General features: G+C 44.5%; 1 protein-coding gene and 1 pseudogene across 1 annotated transcript; both read right to left on the minus strand.

Moving 5' to 3' along the window:
- Window positions 1-9,438: 9,438 nt before the first annotated feature.
- LOC121709783 lies at window positions 9,439-10,299 on the minus strand (annotated as a pseudogene).
- A 7,687-nt stretch (window positions 10,300-17,986) lies between these two features.
- LOC121709784 (trace amine-associated receptor 13c-like) lies at window positions 17,987-18,727 on the minus strand. Its single transcript, XM_042093384.1, has one exon. The coding sequence runs from the start codon at window positions 18,695-18,697 to the stop codon at window positions 17,987-17,989; it is 711 nt and encodes a 236-aa protein (XP_041949318.1). The 5' UTR covers window positions 18,698-18,727.
- Between the last annotated feature and the right edge of the window lie 1,636 nt (window positions 18,728-20,363).

The raw sequence follows: 20,363 nt of genomic DNA on the forward strand, positions 1-20,363 counted from the left end.
TCATGTTTCAACACACTTTAGGTCAATATCACACCGGAATTCTCCTTTAAGCCCAAAAGTTAGAGGGAGTTGGGGGGTGTCACCACCAGGAAAATGTATTAAATATTGTTATGTAAATGCACAAGTTCTGCGCACTTTCAGTCAGAGATTAGGGCTTGCATTAAATATAGCCGGGCCTCAGATTCGGACAAATAAAGGCCCCCAAATAACCTACATGCCAAGGTAACTCTTCTCTTCTGTTGCCAACACATCACTCTCAAGCTACCAGTCGCTTGACGCCCCCTTCGGAGCTTGCCAGAGGCTGAAGCAGTACTAGCCTACATTTAAACACAATTGTTGCCACGAGGCATACCAGCCTATGAATTTAATAAAAAAGTAAATCATGCATCATTTAAAAAAAGAACTCAATTTAGGCTACCATAGGCCTATGAATGAATGAAAGTAGATGCTTCAAATGCCAGATGGTTCAAATACCCCCAGATTTTAGTACCCATCAGTCCCAACATTTAGCAATATACAGTAATCAAACAGTCCAAAAGTAAATTAAATCCCAAACCAAACATCTTCTGCTTTTGATAGCCTACCGGTATGCCGCTCCAAATGAAACGCGTCTCATAATAAAACACACATAAGAAATAAAGGCCTGCCTCAAATACAAGCCTGCCCCAAATAAAAGTCTGTGCTTTGAGCAGCCTAAGTAAATAAAAGACCCCGGCCATAATTTTAGGATGTACAATAGTCTGTCTCTTCAACATTCCTCACCCGTAATCCAGACATGCATGAGAACATTTGAAAACAAAACTCAGCCATAGGTTATTTTGAGAATGATGAATTTCTCTTCAGCATTGTCCTAACCTTTAACCCTCTAGGCGCCACAGTCGACTATAGTCGACAAGATGCGGTACTGAATAAAACGGCCGATTTAGTCAAATAGGGTGTCATATTTCGTTCGACTTCCACTCCACTAGATGGCAGACATGTCATACGTCATCCCCGAGTCGAAAAAAGGACACGCTTTAAACAAAACTTTCTAGCTACAGCGCATTGAATCAGTGCATGAAATACCGGAGCTAGTGTGCGTGTGAGCCACTTTGTCAGAGCGATATTGTCAACGTCAGCGAGTATTTGCATTAGATTATCGTCTAATGGCATCAAAAAAGTTTACCTGAAATGAAGTGTTGGGTCTTCTATTCGCGGACCCTGATTCTGAAGGGGAATATCTGCCTTCAGAAAATGACGGTGATTCGTTTAGTGAGGCTTCAGATGCGTCCCTGCCTTGCAATGATGCAGCTGGACAAAGTGAGAGTTTACTCCATAGTTTAGCTTACACCAAGCACAAACGTTGAATCGTTTGCCCAATGTCACTGGTGGGAATAATGTTTCACGGGTTCGGAGTGTTCATCGGGAAGTTAGCAGGGTGTTAGTGGTGTGGCGAACGAGGCTGGAGGTAGCCTAATATCCATAGCGCTAGCTTCTGTCTTCTGAACGTGTGCCTCTCCACAATCGCGGCGACAGTAACGTGGTGGAGCCTTTGTCTAATGCCACTGGGTATGTTAGACGAGGTCGAAGTGCTCATAGGACAGTTAGGGGGGAACGTAGTGGCAGTGTGGGGAGTCGCAATGAGAATGACAGTAGGCCTAGTCCGAGCTGCGCAGATTCTCTCCACTCGGCGCGAGGCAGATCTGGCCATGCTGCTCGCATGGTGGAGGTGGTGACACGCTCTCTCCCTCTCCCCCCCACACACACACACACACACACATTAGGTCATGCATAGTCTATCACAAGATGATGGGAATGCCGGCCCTGTATGGATAGGGATAGGGAGTCATTATCTCTACAGCAAAAGGCCTGCTACATAAAAAAAAGTCAGCCATTTAGTAATGATTTACACTGTTGATTTGCTATCTACTTCCCTGATCATTTAGGACATACAGTACACTATGTGTTCCTTTTTGTGTGTTCATGTCCTTGTGATGTGTGTGTCTTTGTCAGCTAAGAAAAAAAACAAAAAAACATCAACAAAAACAACAAAAAGAAAAAAAATACTAACATTGTCTCTTGTCTTGTCTCGTCATCTCACTCCTGATCTGTGCCTTGCCATGGCAAATGAGCTTTTGAACTAAACAGGTCTTGTCTACTTGTGTTTGTGTGTCATCTGAATAATATATATGTGCCCCATACATGGAATCAGAGTGCCTACTGTATGTAGTAACTGGAAAATCTCTACAGCAAAAGGCCAGTCTACCGCATGCATTTGGTTTGTTTCTGCCATTTATTAGTAATGATTTACACAGTTTGTTCACTACTTACTATTTACCTGAGCATTCAGTATTGTGCAATATAGCATACAGAAGGTGAGGGACATTTTGGGGGGAAAGAAGTGGTGCATTTTATCATTCAAACATGCAACTTTTCATGAAAATTCTATAATCCAAGATGGCCGCCACCATATGACGTCATAATATGCAAATTAGATATAAACATTTAATCTCTACATAAACTTTGGGTCATCCTTAATATTTCTCTAATTTACAGAAAGTCTCTATCTCTTATCACTTTTAAGATATAGCCTTTTGAAATGAAGATGTCAAAATTGATCGTTTCGGAAAAAAACCTCGCCTAAAGGGTTAAAATGAGGCAGATATGACAAGGCATTGCAACATTGTTTACAGAAATACACTAAGGTTGGCTGCAAAGATTATGCAGGCTGTTACGATTGACTGACACATGCACGCACACACACACATTATCGAAATCATACGACAGACGCTTTAGGCTTTTTACCAGGGCTGTCAAGCGATAAAAAAAAAAACGTATTAACTTCATATTTTAAAATTAATTAATCTAGATTAATCATGATTAAAAAGTAAATTTTCTCCCTAAAGCTTCTTAAAGGAGAATTCCGGTGTGATATTGACCTAAAGTGTATCGAAACATGATACCGAGTGTGAACGTATGTCTCATAGCCCATCTCGGCTTGTCCCCTGCACTCCAAAATCTGGCGCTAGTTAGCCGATGCTACCAACATCTTTTTCAATAGTGGTGCTTCGGCATCGGGCTAGCCATGCAAATAAATCACTGTTTTACACCCATTTACGAGGCTCAATGTATCTCCACACTTCATTAGTAGACTTCCGAGGGCCCTGACATTTAAAACGAGACATTGAGAACTTTGAAAAAGCACTGGTAGTTTACTTACAAGACGATTTATACAGACAGTATCTTCACGAAGTTTAGCGTTTGCAGCCATCTTGAATTTAGTCACGATAAGTCGAGCAACGAGTAAGAATGAACAGCTATGATAAGGGATCAGATTCCAAAAATAATTCAGTGGAAATGCATGGATTCCAGTTGCTGCTACTGGAAGAAACTGGAATCCATGCATTTCCACTGAATTATTTTTAGAATCTGATCCCTTATCATACCTGTTCATTCTTACTCGTTGCTCGACTTATCGTGACTAAATTCAAGATGGCTGCAAACGTTAAACTTCGTGAAGATACTGTCTGTATAAATCGTCTTGTAAGTAAACTACCAGTGCTTTTTCAAAGTTCTCAATGTCTCGTTTTAAATGTCAGGAAGTCTACCAATGAAGTGTGGAGATACATTGAGCCTCGTAAATGGGTGTAAAACAGTGATTTATTTGCATGGCTAGCCCGATGCCGAAGCACCACTACTGAAAAAGTTGTTGGTAGCATCGGCTAACTAGCACCAGATTTTGGAGTGCAGGGGACAAGTCGAGATGGGCTATGAGACATACGTTCACACTCGGTATCATGTTTCAATACACTTTAGGTCAATATCACACCGGAATTCTCCTTTAAATGGCATATTAAATACAACATAACTCACAAAATAAATGAGTAGGCTAACCACAAAGGTAAAAGTAAAACACTTTTATATTATTTAAATGATAATAATGACAGTAATTTTGTTTTAAATTATTAATTTCTTAAGAAATACTACTCATTTGATGCTGTTTAACTCATTTGTAAATGGTGCACTGTCACTTTAAACCCATCGTGTCCACACATTCACATAATGACCTTTTTACCAGCTCCATTCAATCCTGCACTCTAAACATGAATGTGTTAAAAACAACACAACATTTGTTGAATTTCAACACATCAATGAGTTTTCTTTGGGACAACACAACTTGTGTTAATGGTGACACAGTTGATGTGTCACGAAAACGCTCACTGCGCTCGGGGGCTTTCGGTGAAACACTAGAAACACAGCCCTGTCCCCACTCAACACACACCAAATGCGCGTGCAAAAAACGGGGGGCCAACTCCAGTCCTGACTGTGTAAATGCCACAGCGAGCCTCCATGGGCCAGCCTTGGCTCGATATCACCTGCCGCGATAGCTGTAGTGTGTCGGGGATAACCACGTCCGGCCGGAGCCTTCTCTTGAGTCCGGCCGGGTTCCCCTTCGCACCGCGCCTCTGAGGCTATGTCACCGTGCTACGATCACATGCCAATGACAACACTGAACAAGCCACAGACGCACTCGCGGTGTTCAGGCTGTAGTAACGCGCAAATGTGTCGCCCGTCTTCCAACTGGCAGACCTACATATATCTTCGAGCGCGGCCCCCTTCCAGACAGCCCAGGACGCCGCCACCCCTCTGGTGGAGTGCACCCTTAGATCGCCCGGCTCCTGCCACCTCATAAGCCGCTGCTATAGCCTCCACGATCCAATGGGAGAGCCTCTGTTTAGAGAGGGGTTTCTCTAGCGCTTGTGCACCAAAACAGACAAACAGCTGCTCAGTCTCCCGTAGCGCACTCGTCCTTTCCGTGTAGACCCTCAGAGCCCTGACCGGACACAGGCTACAAAGCCATGGCTCTTCCTGCTGGGCCTCTGGGCCAAAAGCGGGCAGCTCGATCACCCTCAAGCTCGCCGAGGAGGACAGAATCTTTGGCTGATAAAAGGGGTTAGGGTGCAGAACGACTTTCGAGTCATCCACTTCGAATTACATGCAGGCGCGGATGAGCGCGGAGCGCTGAGATCCCGCTTGTGCAGGAGGCCGAGGGGAACCGCATGTGAAGCCGCCGCCATTAGCCCCAGAAGGCGCTGACATTGGCACACGGTGACCATAGCGTCTCGGCGAAAAATGCTGATGCAGTGCTGAAGGCCTGCCCGACGTGCCTGAGACAATGTCACTGTCATGCCCACCGCATCGAACTCCAGTCCTAGGTAGGGGATTACCTGCACGGGCGTGAGTCGGCTCTTTGCCCAATTCACCTGGAAACCTAGCCGCTCGAGATGGCCAAGCGTCTCGGCTACGTGCAGTTCCAAAAGGGCCCTGGAGTCTGCCAGTAAGACCCAGTCGTCCAGATAATTCAGTATGCGAATACCTCGCCTCCTGAGAGGGGCCAAAGCTTCCTGAACAACCTTGGTGAAGGTGCAGGGCGCTAGAGCCAGCCCAAAACATAAAACCGAAAACTCCCACACCTCGTCCTCGAACGCAAAGCGCAGGTATTTTCTGTGCCGAGGATGAATCGGAACATGTAATTATGCATCTTTCAAGTCTATCGTGACCGTCCAATCCCCCTGCTGCACGCTCTGAACAATGCGCTGCAACGTCAGCATCTTGAACGGAATCTTTGACAAGTATGCGTTCAGCGGCCGGAGGTCCAGAATGGGCCGAAGGCTGCCATCCTTCTTGGGAACCAAAAAATACTGACTACACCCCCTCCATCCACTGGCCCCGCGGCACCTGGCGTATGGCCTGCTTGGCCGCCAGCTCCCGGATTTCCCTGCGGAGCGCCAGGGCGCGTATGGGCAAAACCCTTGTCCGCCTGACACCCGTGAAGACGGGAGGAGCACGGGCGAACTGCATATGGAGAACCCATTGGGAGTTTGTGCACTTCCGCCACTCCGCAATGTGATCCGCCAGACACGGCGGCCGCGGGCCTAACCCAGGCCGACCCACTCCAGACGGGGCATCCACGTCCGGAGCCACCAAGCCTGGGGCCGGCTTGGCCGTGCCTCATCATGATTATTGATTGATGATTTTTTTTTTTTTGGGGGGGGAGTTTTTTTCAACAAGTTCTTGTGAACACAACAGCGCAACTGCGCATGAACTGTCACTTTGGAGAACCCTGGCACGCTTGGGGAACGACTCGCCAACCTCCCGTGACCGTCCCAACAGTCAGCTCGCCTGAGGCTGGTCAGTGGGGGCTGGGCGTGAAGCAGACCGCTCTCTGCCCCGCTTCCAGCCTCGCCTTAACTGCCCGTCCTGCCGCGGCGGGTAGCTGCCCCTCTGTTGCCCAGGCGACCTCTGCTGCTGTTGTTGCTGCAGCTGCCGCTGTGGGTGTGGCGCACGCTTGCGTCTTGCCCGCACACGGTGCGTGGCCATTGTCGGCGCCTGTGCGGTGGGGCGGGAGATCCCTTCTCGCCGAGGCTGAAAACTCTTTAGCGCCTCCGGTCTGCTTCTTCTGGGTCGCCTTGAAACGCTCCCTCATGCCGGTCATCGTCGGCCCGAACAACCCCGAGGGGGTCAGGGGCTCGTCAAGTAGCGGGATATTCTCCCTGTCCGGCAGCAGCGACAGCGTAAGCCACAGGTGGCGCACCAGCACCACCAAATTGCCCTGCCCTGCGCCAGAGCAGCACACCTCGACGCTCGCAGCGAGAGGTCCAGGGCCTTCCGCCACTCCAGGGGCGGGGCCAAAGGCCCCTCCTCCTCGGTGGCCAACCTCATGCTCTCCCCGGCGTATACCTGGAGAACCGCTGCTGTGTTGAGGGCCCGGCAAGCCTGCCCCACACAGGTATACGCTTTGGAGGCCTGGCCAGCCGTAACCCGACAGGGCTTGGACGGCAGTACCTGCGGTCCCCGGGCCGATGCTCCCTGGGGGCAAAGATACGCCGCCAATGTCTCCTCCACCTCAGGGAGGTGAGCCAGCCCCTGGTCCTCCGCCCCATCTAGGGCAGAGAAAGGGCCGAAGTACCGGGGACCGGGATGAATACGGCTTCCCCCAAGATTTCTGAACCTCCGCCAGAAAATCGGGGAAGGCTGGGAGGGGGCGGGATCTCTTCTCTGGCCGGTGCTCATAGAAAGAGCCGTCCATTAAGGACCCCTGGCGCTCCGGCCACTAAATGAGACAACGTGATTGTCGTTGGCCGCGGCGGCTTATTATAGCCGAGTCGTTTTCGCGCCAACAGAACCTTAGCAGGACCTGTAAGAGGACTTCAGTGCAATCACGTGATCGTGGAATGTATTCCCATTGGTTAACGCCGAGTAGTTCGACTGAAAGAGAACGTACATTAGCATTTAGTCACTTCAGTGTTGCAGTTTTCAGACGGCTGACGGCATTTCGACGCTAAACCAAAGACTTGATCTTCAAGCCTACACCCCCTGCTTAGCTCATTTAGCATAAATAACTAGCTGGTCTAGCAGTAATTCGCCTTGGTGTGACCGCGAATATCAATCATTGTGTTGGGGGGACGCTGAGGTAAAGTCACCTGTGAGAGGTCGGGTTAAGCCTAATTTATAGCTTATTGAGCACTTTTTAACCACTTATGTCTATAATTGAAACATAAACACACAAATCATCCACTTACCTGTCCATTTGATTGGTCCTTTCAACCGTGTAGAATTCCCTGCTATACCAGCGTTGCTCATCTTGAGATGATTTCGTTGAACTTCTTGGCCGATAGAAAAAAAAAAAAACTTGGCCGTAGGCGTTTTGTGATTGGTCTTGATGTTGACACATATTTTGTGTTGTAGAAGTTAAATCACGCAACACATTATTTGCAGAAATTGACACAACATGTGTTATTTGGCTTTCTACACATTGAATGTGCAAGAAAACAACACATTCTTTCTTAGAGTGTAGTGTGCTGAGATTTTTGTTTGACAGCTGGATTTAACCCTGTCAGCTATAACACAGTCTTACCAGTGCCATGCTTTGTACCTTTGTATATTCTGTAACAAGCTCAGCTCGAGCTGTCACCAAATTAACGTCATCGGTTCATTAAAACGTACATTCACAGATATATCTCTAGCCTGCTTAGATTTATTGAAGTGCTTTGGTGAGGGTGAGAACATGAAAAAGAGAGAGAGAGATAAGCCCATAGGCCAGAGTCTATAATTGTCCAAACACCGCTGACGCGGCACAACAAAAAAGGCAGAAAAACGTGCAACAAGCGCTGTTTCAGTCCATTAAACAGAGCGGAAAAGGTAACGAAAAAAACTCTGTATTTTCAATATCAATCAGTCGAAAAATGAAAATAATCCACGGCAATAATAATCCATAAATCCGAGGGTATGTCAAGACAGTCTTTGAAACTCCGCAAGCACAAAAAAAGGAAAAAGGACAGATCTCACCTCGAAATCATCTCCAGGATACGCGGAAAAACCAGTCATGTATTCCTTATTATCAGGCGTAAAGAAGAGGATAAATCCAGTGTGTGAATCAACCAAAAGGAGGTTATCAGAAGCGCAGATCGCCTTCTACCCCTGTTCATTCATTCATTCTTCCTCCCGGCTTTCTTCCTGCGTCCCGTTTAAAGGCACACTATGCAGGTTTTTTTAGTTTAATATGCAAGTTTTTTCGCTTAATTTACCTTCATTTAACAGCTTCAGAGTCATTGGAATGGTTATATGACTTTTTTCGGGTTGAATGGTGGTCGTCTCGCTTCCCCCTAGCGCCTGTGAGCGGAAAAAAACACCCTTGCAACTGTGGGCCGGCGGGCCGACGGCCTCAGTGTCAGGAAGTATAACGAGTGTGACGAATTGCTTTACTGCATTCAAATACACATACACGCCAGGCACCGGCTAGAAAAAGGTAGCGTAGTTTCTCAGACATTAGTCATGACAGAGCCAGTGAAAAAGAAGCAAAAACCGAGAAAACAGTAAGGAAATTGCCAATACTGCATAGTTTACCTTTAAAAAGCAAACATGTGATTTTCCGAGAGCACAGCCATAGGGCCAGAACAGGAAAAGTGGGTGAGAGTGAGCGTGAAAAGGTGAGTGACAGTTCTGGACCCTATCGTTTGTTTCAACTATACTTGCCCTGGATCACTGACTTACGCCCATAGTCATCAAGATAGCTAGCGAACTATAAAGATGGTTAGAGAGAAAACGGATTTTAAAGAGCTCAATACTACCTGGCCAGGTTTTTAAACAGTACATTATAAAGAGAAGGCAACTTTTATAGTGAGAGAGTTAGGCCTATTCCATATGAAGAAACAGTTAACAAATCTGTTACGCTTTACAACAATAAATAAGACTTGTCTAATATCACAATATGGCTATTTATGTGGCGGATGCTACAATTATACTAGCTGTAATAGAAATATTGTTCATTAAAGGTTTTCCAAAAAGATAAGATGAGCCTTTTATGTCTCTTAGGTAGAGAAATGTTGGGTAATCAAGAGAGTGTGTTTACACAAATTAGAAAAAAGTCACAGAAGGTGAATAAATACATATTTGCCTTTACACATAATTAGATTTATAGAATAGAAGAATATTTGCTACAAGCGATGCAGATGTAAAGCTTCCTTGAAAAGGGATGCTAGCATAATACGGCATATAGCTGAGCAAATAAACAAGTATTCCTATGGTTTTTGTAGCTTTACTGTTGTATTTCTCAATCATTCTGTTTGCATGACCAGTCTTTACTCTTGCTTTGAAAGAGCTGATCACCTGTGCCTGATGTTTGGCTGTGCAGAATATTTTCACATTTAGTCCTATCACAATGGAACAGGTGATGGCAAATGAGACAAGAAGATCAAACACAATCCATGGCAGGTGAATAATAAATAGACACTGGCATGTTCTATGTGGATCGGGATAAAGGATGTGATCGTGTAAAATCAGGAGGGCACACGCCAGAGAAGCACACCAGATCAGACACACACACAGGGCGCTTTTCCTGTGTGTCACGCTCAGAGTATACCGCAGAGGATCACAAACCACAATATCAATGGATATCAAAACTATGTTGTTCATAGACACAATAACAACTGCAAATGTAATGTAGGGAAAAATGTAACAGAAAGTGTCCCCCAGATACTAACATGTTTCTATTAATGTGATGCTCTCCACAGTCATAACGAACAGGCCAACTAGTAAATCTGCTACAGCCAGAGAGAGGATGAACAGGTTCGTCTGAGTGAGTAGTGGCTTGAAGTGAGAGATGGAAATGATCACCAAGAGATTGAGGAAGACCGTAGATACAGATAAAGATAAAAATATTATATACATTATGAAGTATCCAATTGGTGACCTGGTATCCTTTGTGCATGAAGAGTTCAGTGCTGGAAAACAGTAATAAGCTTTAGTGAGGTTCTTCATTGTTGTGGCATTTGTGGAAAATATTACATACAATCCCAAAGATGGAAGTCCCCTTGTTACAAGCTATTGCTCTGTTTTCACTTGTGACCATCAGTCACTGCGCCAAATTGTAGGGCACTCTGTGTTTTTTATATACAGCATGAACACTGCAACTCTCTCTGTCGCGCTCTCTCTCTCTCTCTTTGCGCATACATGTGGAGTGAGTGGACGGAGCCGGTGTTGCACCAAATTTTGTGACCTGTCGAATTTTGTGACTCTAGAGGGCGCTATATGAATTTACTGAGTTGTACTGACACATTGACGAAGCACTTACGCAAATAACGTAAGACAGGGGTCCCCAACCTGTTCCATATGTGTTGTGCATGCATTACTTGAAAAGAACTAGCTCCAGTTATGTATGAACAGTGAAGGTAACGATCTCTTAAAGATTGAGATATATGCAGAGACCAAATTTCCCCCTCGGGATCGAAAGAGTATATATATACTTATTGTCGCAGCTTTGCCAGGTTCTTTAGCAGCACCTCACTCTGCACCAGCCACTTCCCCAGCCACGCCCACTCATCAGACTCACACTCCTGTCACTCATTCTCTCTCCCCTGCCTACTGAAGCCTTACACCTGCAGCTGATCAATCAGCTGATCAGCTGCACTATATCAGGCCTCCCTTCACACACACACTTGCCTGGCCTTGTCAAAGCAGCATTAAGGACCCAGCCAAAGACTCGCGCCCTCGTCCGCTCGTCAGCATTCTGTGGATTCAGTTAAGTTATGGACTTTGTTGGATGTTGCGCTCTCTCTTTAATTGCCTTAGTCTGATCTCCTGTGTGTTTGCTTTGCTTTGAATTCTGGACCTACAAGTACTTTTCTGTTTACTATTCAATAAATCTCTAGGGATGGGCAGAACGAGGCTTTGTGAAACAACGAAACGTTCGAAGCAATTGCGCCGGAATGTGTCGAGGTTTCAAAACAATCCGACACACGTAACTTTATGGTGACATCTAGTGGCCAGTTTTGCTAAAATCACATTTTGACCGTGAAGCACAACTGCTTCAGACGAAGAATATAAATAGCCAACATGGAACGCAAGATTTCGTCTACAGCTACGTGGTTCAGTGGTTAACACACTGGCATGCGGCCGGTGTTCGACTCCCTGCTGGTGCTTAGAAATGTCAGACTAGTATATGCCTTCAGTAAATAGAACATTTTTTATATCTGCCAGTTAGATGTTTTGTTAATTCAGTTTCATAGTACATTATCCTTTGGAATATGCTGGAGAGGAAAATGCTACAATGGTTTTAAAATGTAGGCTATGCTTATGGCCCAGGGTTTTTTTTTGGGAACATGTTGTAGGGAAATAAAGGATACATGTGAAGCAGGTTAGACTAATCAGGTACAACATGGGAAAAATAAACAACACATTTTTTGTATGTCAACATAAATTTTTATTTAGGAATAACAGTTGTTCTGCCGTCTTGGCATTTAATCTGTTTCTTGTTTTTGAATAAACCTCCCCAGCCTTGGAAAAAATTCTTTCACAAGGCACAGTTGTTGCTGGCATGCACAAATATTTTTTGGCCATCACAGTTAGGTTTGGATAAACCACTCCTCTCCTGCCAGTATTTCAAAGGGTCAGCTGTTCTTGAAATAAAGGCATCAGTCATATATTTTTTTACTTCCACTGTGGCATCTGCAATGGCGCTATGAATGTTTAGGGTTTCACCAACACGGTGATCAAACAAATCCCATAGACTCTCTGATGGGGATGCTGTTGATGTTGTTGATGATGATGATGATAGTGGTGGTGTCGGGTCTGAGGATGTTGATGCCTGTGGCTCTAACTTTTGTGTATGCTTGTTTGGCATGCCTGTGTGTGTGTGTGCGGCTGCACAGAAAGTACCCTACTGGTGCTGAAAAGGTGAATAGATTGTAGAATAGCCAAAGAAGATGTAGAATTGTTATAAAACCTTTAAAATCTCTAAACAATCACAAGTAGAGCAGTTCATCACAGTTCATCCATTGCAACTGGATTGATGAAAGGTCACTTACACCTGTAGGCTACATTGTATTTGGGAAAAGCAAAAGGTATCAGCATAATGTTATTTATTTATTTATTTATTTTTTTTTTATGTATTTTTAAACAAAAACATCTCTGTCAGTTCCATGCCGTTTTCAACAGCTATCAAAAACAAAGGTCATTTTTGGATGGATGGATTTTTTGTGAATGTTTCTTCTTCTACATAAGATTTTAGTCATCTTTAGTTTATGTAATACTTTATTGTCAATGCACAAATTAAGTAACAGTAGCCTAGTCTGAAACGAAATGCTGTTTTACATCTAACCAGTGGTGCAAATAACTGACATGTCCAAATGGGCCTTGATGAAATGCGTCGCTAGACTGTTCATACACATTTTAACGGGCCAAAGTTGAAGAGCTTTTGTCCGTTATTGTTAGTGCAAATATAGGCTGATTCATGTTCCCTTGCATTGTTTAACTGAGGTCCATGGCTACTCTGGCTTTCATCAGACCAAGCTCAATCTTTTAAGAAATCAAAAAATAAATAGCGGGCAGATCAGGCTGGGTTCACCCAGCCTAGTCCATAGGCACCCGATATTGTTTAATTTTCCGATTGAGATATACACGCTCTGGCTATTCTAAATGCAAAAATGCATCAGGGAGTTATGACAAAATGGTAACTAACAAACTAGATCCTAATAGAAAGCTGTTAGCTTCCCTAAGCTACAGGTAGGATTATAAGGTAGGCCTATTTACAACATAAATTGTCAATAGGCTATGCTGGCGACACAAATAAAATCTCCTTTGGAAACCAATGGCTTACGCCTTTACAGTATCAAGCGGACGTAAACTGTCATATCGTGGCGAAAAGTTGTAATAACATTCACGCAGCTCCATGAGTCAAGGAAAGCGCAAATGAAGTAGCCACTTCTAAATGGGACCCACTACACAGTAACTTAAGGTGTTTTGCTAAAGCAGCCATAATGAAATGAAGGTGTCATTGTTTGGATACTTCACACACACGTGCTTTTTAATTTCACAGACTACAACTACCAAGCTGTAATCAAAGCACATCTATTCCCCTCTCACACCCTGCACGCACTTAAAACAAAATAAACAGGCGTCTCAGTCTCACGCATGTATAGGCAAAACTGTATCAGACCGATGTAACGTTGGTAAATCTTCCATTGCACAGAATGATTTTGTAGCACGTAAATGACAGTCGAAAGATACAAACAGTGCTGCTATACATTTGCTTGGTATAACTGCATTTATAATTTTCTACAAATGCAATAAATCAAATGCCTCCATCACTCAACCAACGCTAACAGTAACATTACCTAGGTCCTTATTGATATTACAAGATTAACGTACCTGCAGTAAAAACCAAGCATGTCCGATAAACATCCTCAGATTTATTTCGGCTTCAAGAAGAAATGGGAATTACACTTCATGTGAACATCGTCCTATCCTTATTAGATGTTCGCTGCGGTAAATTACAGTCCTTGTAGGAAGCGTCCATTGTTTTTTCCAACCCACTTTTAACTTCCAACAAAATTACGTCTCACTGCAACGATGCGCCATCTAGTGGACAAACGACTACTTCTCGCCAATACTGAAAATGCAGCCATGATGATGATGATGAATATTTATTTTGGCTTTCTTTTAATCCTACTGATTTTCATTTTTTACCGGGGGGGGGGGGGGGGGCAAATCACAAATGAGTGATTATGAGCCAGGTTGATGTGGGCCCTTGAGACCAACATACCATAAAAGATTCACAGAGAACTGTGTCTGCCCTACCCTCCTTTCGGGGGGTCCAGTCCAGCGGGGGGGCTGCAGATGAAAACGAAAAATGATGGTTCCATGCTATCCATGTGGGGGTACATGCCCACCAAGTTTTGTGTACCCCGGTCTTTCAGTGTCCCGGGAATCCTTGTTGGTGTACGTCACTAAATGTACACATAAATTATTTTATTGTAAGGCCCCCCATGAACGAAAGTACACAAAACTTGGCATGCATTCAGAGGGTGTCATAATGATCCTACACTTTTAATTTCGTGCAGTTTTGACCTTGTCAGCCAGAGATATTGTGATGAAAACACCTAATTTTTTGCTTTTTAATTTTTAACTAGGTGGCGCTATACATGAAATAAGTGGTAATGGGATGGGTTGACATGCCCCCTTAAGACCAACATACAAAAAAAAGGTGGACCTCCTAGGCCCTACGGTTCTCGAGATATTCACAGAAAACTGTCTCCGGCCACCTACAGGCCAGTTGGTGTATAGTAACATAAATTAATTTATTGTGTGGCCCCCCATGAACGGAATTCCACAAAACTTGGCGTGCATACAGAGGGTGTCAATGATCCTACACTTCCAATTTCGTGCAGTTTTGACTATGTTAGGTCACAGATACCTTCAATTACACCACCTCATTTTTACTTTTTTGTGTTTAACTAGGTGGCGCTATACATGAAATGAGTGGTTATGGAATGGGTTGACATGGCCCCTTGAGATCAACATACAAAAAAAAATGGTCCTCCTAAACCCTACGGTTTTCGAGATATTCACAGAAAACTGTGTCTGCCCTACCCTCCTTTCGGGGGGTCCAAAATAGCTATTCGTTTTAACTATTTTTTTACAAAAAGCACTTCATACTATCTTAATCTTGGAATATGGGGAGGGAAGTGGCGCGTCTGCAGTCAGCCAAATATGAATGTAATTCTGCGGCATAAAGCAGATGTAATTGTTTATTGTACAGAAAAATAAAAATGACATGTCAAGCAGTCAATTGACTACATTGCAGTCAAGAAGTAGGGCAAATTAATTTACGAAACCAAAACGTGGGTCATAGTTGTCTAAGCCTCTATTGCGTAGCCTGTTAAAAACGTCGCCAGAAATCGGCAACAACATTGTTTTCTGCAGAAGCCTGCCCAAGGCTACAGATTAATTCTGAACAGTTATTTCTCTACTGGCTCAATTATCACACCACTGTTTTGATTTGCGTAGTTGCGTTAACCCCAACACTGACAATAATGTAGACAGCAAATTTCGATTTCGATTTTCGTGTAGTCAAGCCTTAAGCCATACCCAAGTAGCCTAAATCGAGGTAATGTTTAATTATGCATGATTTATTTTGTTATTGAATTCATAGGCTGGGATTACTCTCGGCAACAATTATGTAAGGGACGGCAGGCAGAGCGATGTACAGTGGCAGAGCGACGCACAGTGGCTGAAAGTGGTACTAAAGCTTCACGCAGCGTAATACGCGAATGAAGTGGTCATTTGAAATTGATGCCCACTGTATACTTACTGAATTTTTTTGATGTGTTCAATACTTATTTTCCCCGCTGTATGTCTCCACAGATGCAACATTCAATGGAGAAGGATTTCCTTGCTGAAGAGGTGACTATTGATATCCAGCGCCATGAGGAGATTATGAAGATAGTAGAGGAAAACACCAAAAAGCAGCAGGATAAAATTAGGGGGAGGACAACACAGAAGGTTCACTGGATCTTGCCACCGGGGGCCCTGGTATGGCAGAGGAATGTGAGTAGCCAACAGAGGAAAGGGGGGAAACTCGACCCCGAGTACTTGGGACCTTTTTCAGTGGCAAAGGTTGAGGGGAAAAGTGTTGACCTGATTGACAGCAATGACTGCACTTTCCCTAGGGTCAGCATTGACCACTTGAAGCTGTATGTGGAGGAGGTTCCAAGAGTGCCCAAAAGCATAAGTACAAGTAAGTATAAGTGTCACGGTACACAGAAGGAGGACTAGGAGATAGTGAACACGGTGATGGAGATTTATTGAATAGTAAAGAGAAAAGTACTTGTAGGTCCAGAATTCAAAGCAAAGCAAACACACAGGAGATCAGACTAAGGCAATTAAAGAGAGAGAGCAACGTCCAACAAAGTCCATAACTTAACTGAATCCACAGAATGCTGAAGAGCAGGCGAGGGAGCGAGTCTTTGGCTGGGTCCTTAATGCTGCTTTGATGAGGCCAGACAAAGTATGTGTGTGGAGGGAGGCCTGATATAGTGCAGCTGATCAGCTGATTGATCAGCTGCAGGTCTAAGGCTTCAGTAGGCAGGGGAGAGAGAATGAGTGACAGGAGTGTGAGTCTGATGAGTGGGCGTGGCTGGTGTAGTGAGGTGCTGCTGAAGAACCTGGCAAAGCTGTGATGGTACCCCCCTCTCCAGGGGGCGCTTCTGAGGACGAGGGTGCCCGGCGACGTGGACGGCCTCGACGGTGAGGGGCTGGTCGACTGGGGTGGGTTTGATAGAACTCAGCGAGCATCGTGGGATCCAAGATGTCATCACGGCTGACCCAGGAGCGATCTTCTGGGCCGTAACCCTCTAGGTATTCTAGGCGGCCCCTGCGACGCCGGGAGTCGAGGATCTCGTTGATGGCATAGATCGAACCCTCGTCCAGCAGAAGCGGTACTGGGGGATCAGCAGCATCACCAGGTTCTGTGGAGGAAGGAGAATGGGGTGAGTGGTAGGGTTTCAGGAGAGACACATGAAATGTGGGGTGGATCTTGTAACTGGGTGAAAGTTGGAGGCGGTAAGTGACTGGATTAATCTGGTGCGTTATGGTGAAGGGACCAATGTATTTAGGACTTAACTTTCTGGAAGGAAGTCGCATCCGGATATCCCGGGTGGAGAGCCAGACCTTCTGACCTGCTCCATACTGTGGTGTGGCCGATCTCCGAGCGTCTGCATGCTCCTTTTGCTGACGGATGGCTCGCTGTAGGTGGTGGTGGGCCTCACTCCAGACCTGCTCGCTCTCCCGGAACCAAGAGTCAACAGCTGGGACCTCGGAAAAGTGGAGGCTGATGACCGAGGATGCATTGGAACGGCGTTAAACCCGTGGTTGGTTGCTGTAGGGAGTTTTGTGCATACTCGGCCCAGGGTAGGAAGCGACTCCAGGAGCTTTGGTGGCGGTGGCAGTAGGTGCGGAGGAAGCGGCCAATCTCCTGAATCTTTCGTTCCGTTTGCCCGTTCGCTTGAGGATGGCATCCTTAAGTCAGACTCACTGTTACTCCCATTAGCTGCAGGAAAGCTCTCCAGAAACGAGAGATGAACTGTGGCCCCCTATTTGATACCACATCTTCTGGGATTCCAAAGTTGTGGAACACTTGTGTGAACAGGGCTTCGGCGGTGATTGCAGCTGTTGGAAGGCCTTTCAACGGTATTAGTTTGCAAGCTTTGGAAAAGCGGTCAACAATTACCAGGATGCACGTGTGGCCCTCTGAAGGAGGGAGGTCTGTGACCATGGTCTTCTGGGAACTGGCAAGGGGGTTAGCTTCCCTGCTGGGAGGTGTCGTGGGGTCTTTGCCATGGCACAGTCTGCACACCCGGCTACAAACCTTCGGACATCCTTGGCCATACCCGGCCACCAGTAACGATCTTGCAGAAGAGAGAGTGTGGCATGGATCCTTGGGTGTCCTGTGCCAGGGGAGGAGTGTGCCATGGTGAGTAGTTGAGTTCGGAGACTGAGCAGAACATAAGTGCAGTTAGCAGGAGTATTGGCTGATGCAGGATCGGTAGTCATAGCCTCCCGGATCTGCTCATCTAGGGTCCACTGGATGGGGCTCACGACCATATGAGCAGGGAGTAAGGTTTCAGGCTGCTCCTCACTTTCCTCCGGGTGGTGTAGACGGGAGAGTGCATCAGCTCTGCCATTGCGAGATCATACACATACACAAAGAGTTAATCACCTTTGTATGATACTTAGCTGTATAGAATATTTTCATGTTTAAAATTATAACCGTGGAACATGGCACAATGAATGACACAAAAACATCACCAACAATCCATGAGAAACTGACTGTGAACAGACACTCTCCGTGACATGTCCTGTGAGGCTCCATTTCAGTAAGGTGGTCATAAAGAAAGAAGAAAATATAAAGTAGACAAAAACACCAGCTAAGAACAACAATTATAACTACTTTGTTGTGTGTGACCTTCCATGAGTACCTTAAAGGATCACTGATGGCAATGAAACGATCAATGGAAACTAATACAAGGCTCCACAGAGATCCTGCAATAGCCACTGAATAAATGAACGGAAATATGTTACACAGCGTGTCCCCAAAATACCAGCATGTTTCAATTAATCGTGACCCTTCCACAGGCATGACAGTCAGTCCGATCAATAAATCTGCCACAGCAAGAGAGAGGATCAGCAGGTTGGTTGGAGTGTGAAGCTGCTTGAAGTGAGAAATCGAGATGATCACCAGCAAATTTAGAAGAACAGTGGACACAGATATTGAAGACAAAAATATGTACATGATGATGTAAAGTGCCTGTGACCTGACAAACTTTGTACATGAAGAGTTCAGGGCTGGATAGCAGCGATTAGCTCTCCAGGGGTCTTCCATTACCGTGACTGGTTGTCCTGACGATAATATTGTCCCAGCTTGGCAGCACACCCAACTTTTCTACTGATTACTTCAGATACTGACCTTGTATTTATATGTTTGTGAAACAATGGCAGCTGTGAAAAACAACTTTTCAGATCCTCATGTGGATTGCTATCTATTAATAACAAAGTCTGGCCCACCCATAATGATCAAACATATAATGGGATGTCATTGAAGTTCCTGTGGGTGCAATGGCCAAATACTTTAGTCCATATAGTGCATATAATACTAATATGTAAGGTTTTTTATTGCATGTGAGCATTTACTTTCATACCAACTTCCTAGTTTGGCATTATTGAGATATGTTGAGCATACCAAGAATCTCCCAAACACCCAATTATCCATTTTTCTATCCAACATTACATTACACAAATACAAAATCAGGATACAACTCTAAATTAAATCTTAAATATGCATTTATTTGACTTGCAAAAAAAAGATTATTAGAAAATTGAATATAATTTTACAATTTCAATAGAAAATTGGAGCGGACCTCTTGACTGCCTCTTCTCTTTTCGAGATACAGAATATAGGAGTTCGTAGTATATAGGAGATCATACCAACTTCCTGAATTTGGTGTCAATGACACCAAAACACCGGGGCACATGAAACTTAATGGGTATGTAGCCCCACTAGACTTTTTTCAGGAAATAAGCGTTTGGCAAACATGCGCACACAGAATCACACACTCCTGCCCAATATTTAAATCAATCCGACTGCAACTCGAAACACGAATATTACCGTATTTTCTGGACTATAAGTCAGATTTTATTTCATAGTTTGGCTGGTCCTGCAGGTGTGACATATATCAAAATATATATAATTTAACATGTTTTTTAAATGTTAGTGTAACCCACATAAATTGCACTAGGTTATTGAATGTAGTTGTAGCGTTTGCCCCCTGTCCATTAGGGGGCGCTGTGCTGCATGTGAACGAGTGCATTGCACATAGAGGAAGAGTCCACAACTGCGTTTTTTCCTGAAGCTCAGAGATATTGCGAGTGAAAGAAAGATTAAGATTTATCAACGTTTCGACACTTCACCGTTTATTTTTGAACTAATCCTTTGTTTAACTTTTTCAAGAAGACGTTTCCGGTTGAATTATTACTCCTGAAGATCGTTTGTGTCTTAAATCATTGAATCTCTGGTGAGTGTGTGTTTCCGTTAAGCAAGCCAGTGTGTTAGGCTTTGGTTAGCTTCCTTTTACTTTTGAGGTAAAACGAACTATTTTGATGTATATAGAGGTAAAAAAAACAAAAACCAGTCGGAGATATATTGAAAATGAATGTTATCGTTTTAAACCCGCCGTGTTAGTTTAGAACGGCGCTTTCTTTTCTGATCACGTGCACCCTGCGTGGGCATGCATGCATGACGTGACATGATAGAGGAGCGCGTGCAGACAATGTTTAAGCTATGAGGTTACTCTATAGGGCTAATGTTTTCAGGCTTCAAGCCATTGTAATGACGTTTTGAATATAATATGATGTGGTATACACATAGTAAGTTGCTAATGGCTTACTGTTGACATTGTATTTGGTTAACTGAATGTACATGTTGTATGTTAACTAGAGTTGCAAATGACACACTGTCATTCTACTGAACTGGTACTGTATTGCACAGTTGT

The sequence above is a fragment of the Alosa sapidissima genome, chromosome 5, assembly GCF_018492685.1.
Source record: "Alosa sapidissima isolate fAloSap1 chromosome 5, fAloSap1.pri, whole genome shotgun sequence".
Lineage (NCBI taxonomy): Eukaryota > Metazoa > Chordata > Actinopteri > Clupeiformes > Clupeidae > Alosa > Alosa sapidissima.

Excerpts from the sequence above, each read along its gene's own strand:
- LOC121709784 (XM_042093384.1), bottom strand. The coding sequence starts at position 18,697 with ATGGAAGACCCCTGGAGAGCTAATCGCTGCTATCCAGCCCTGAACTCT.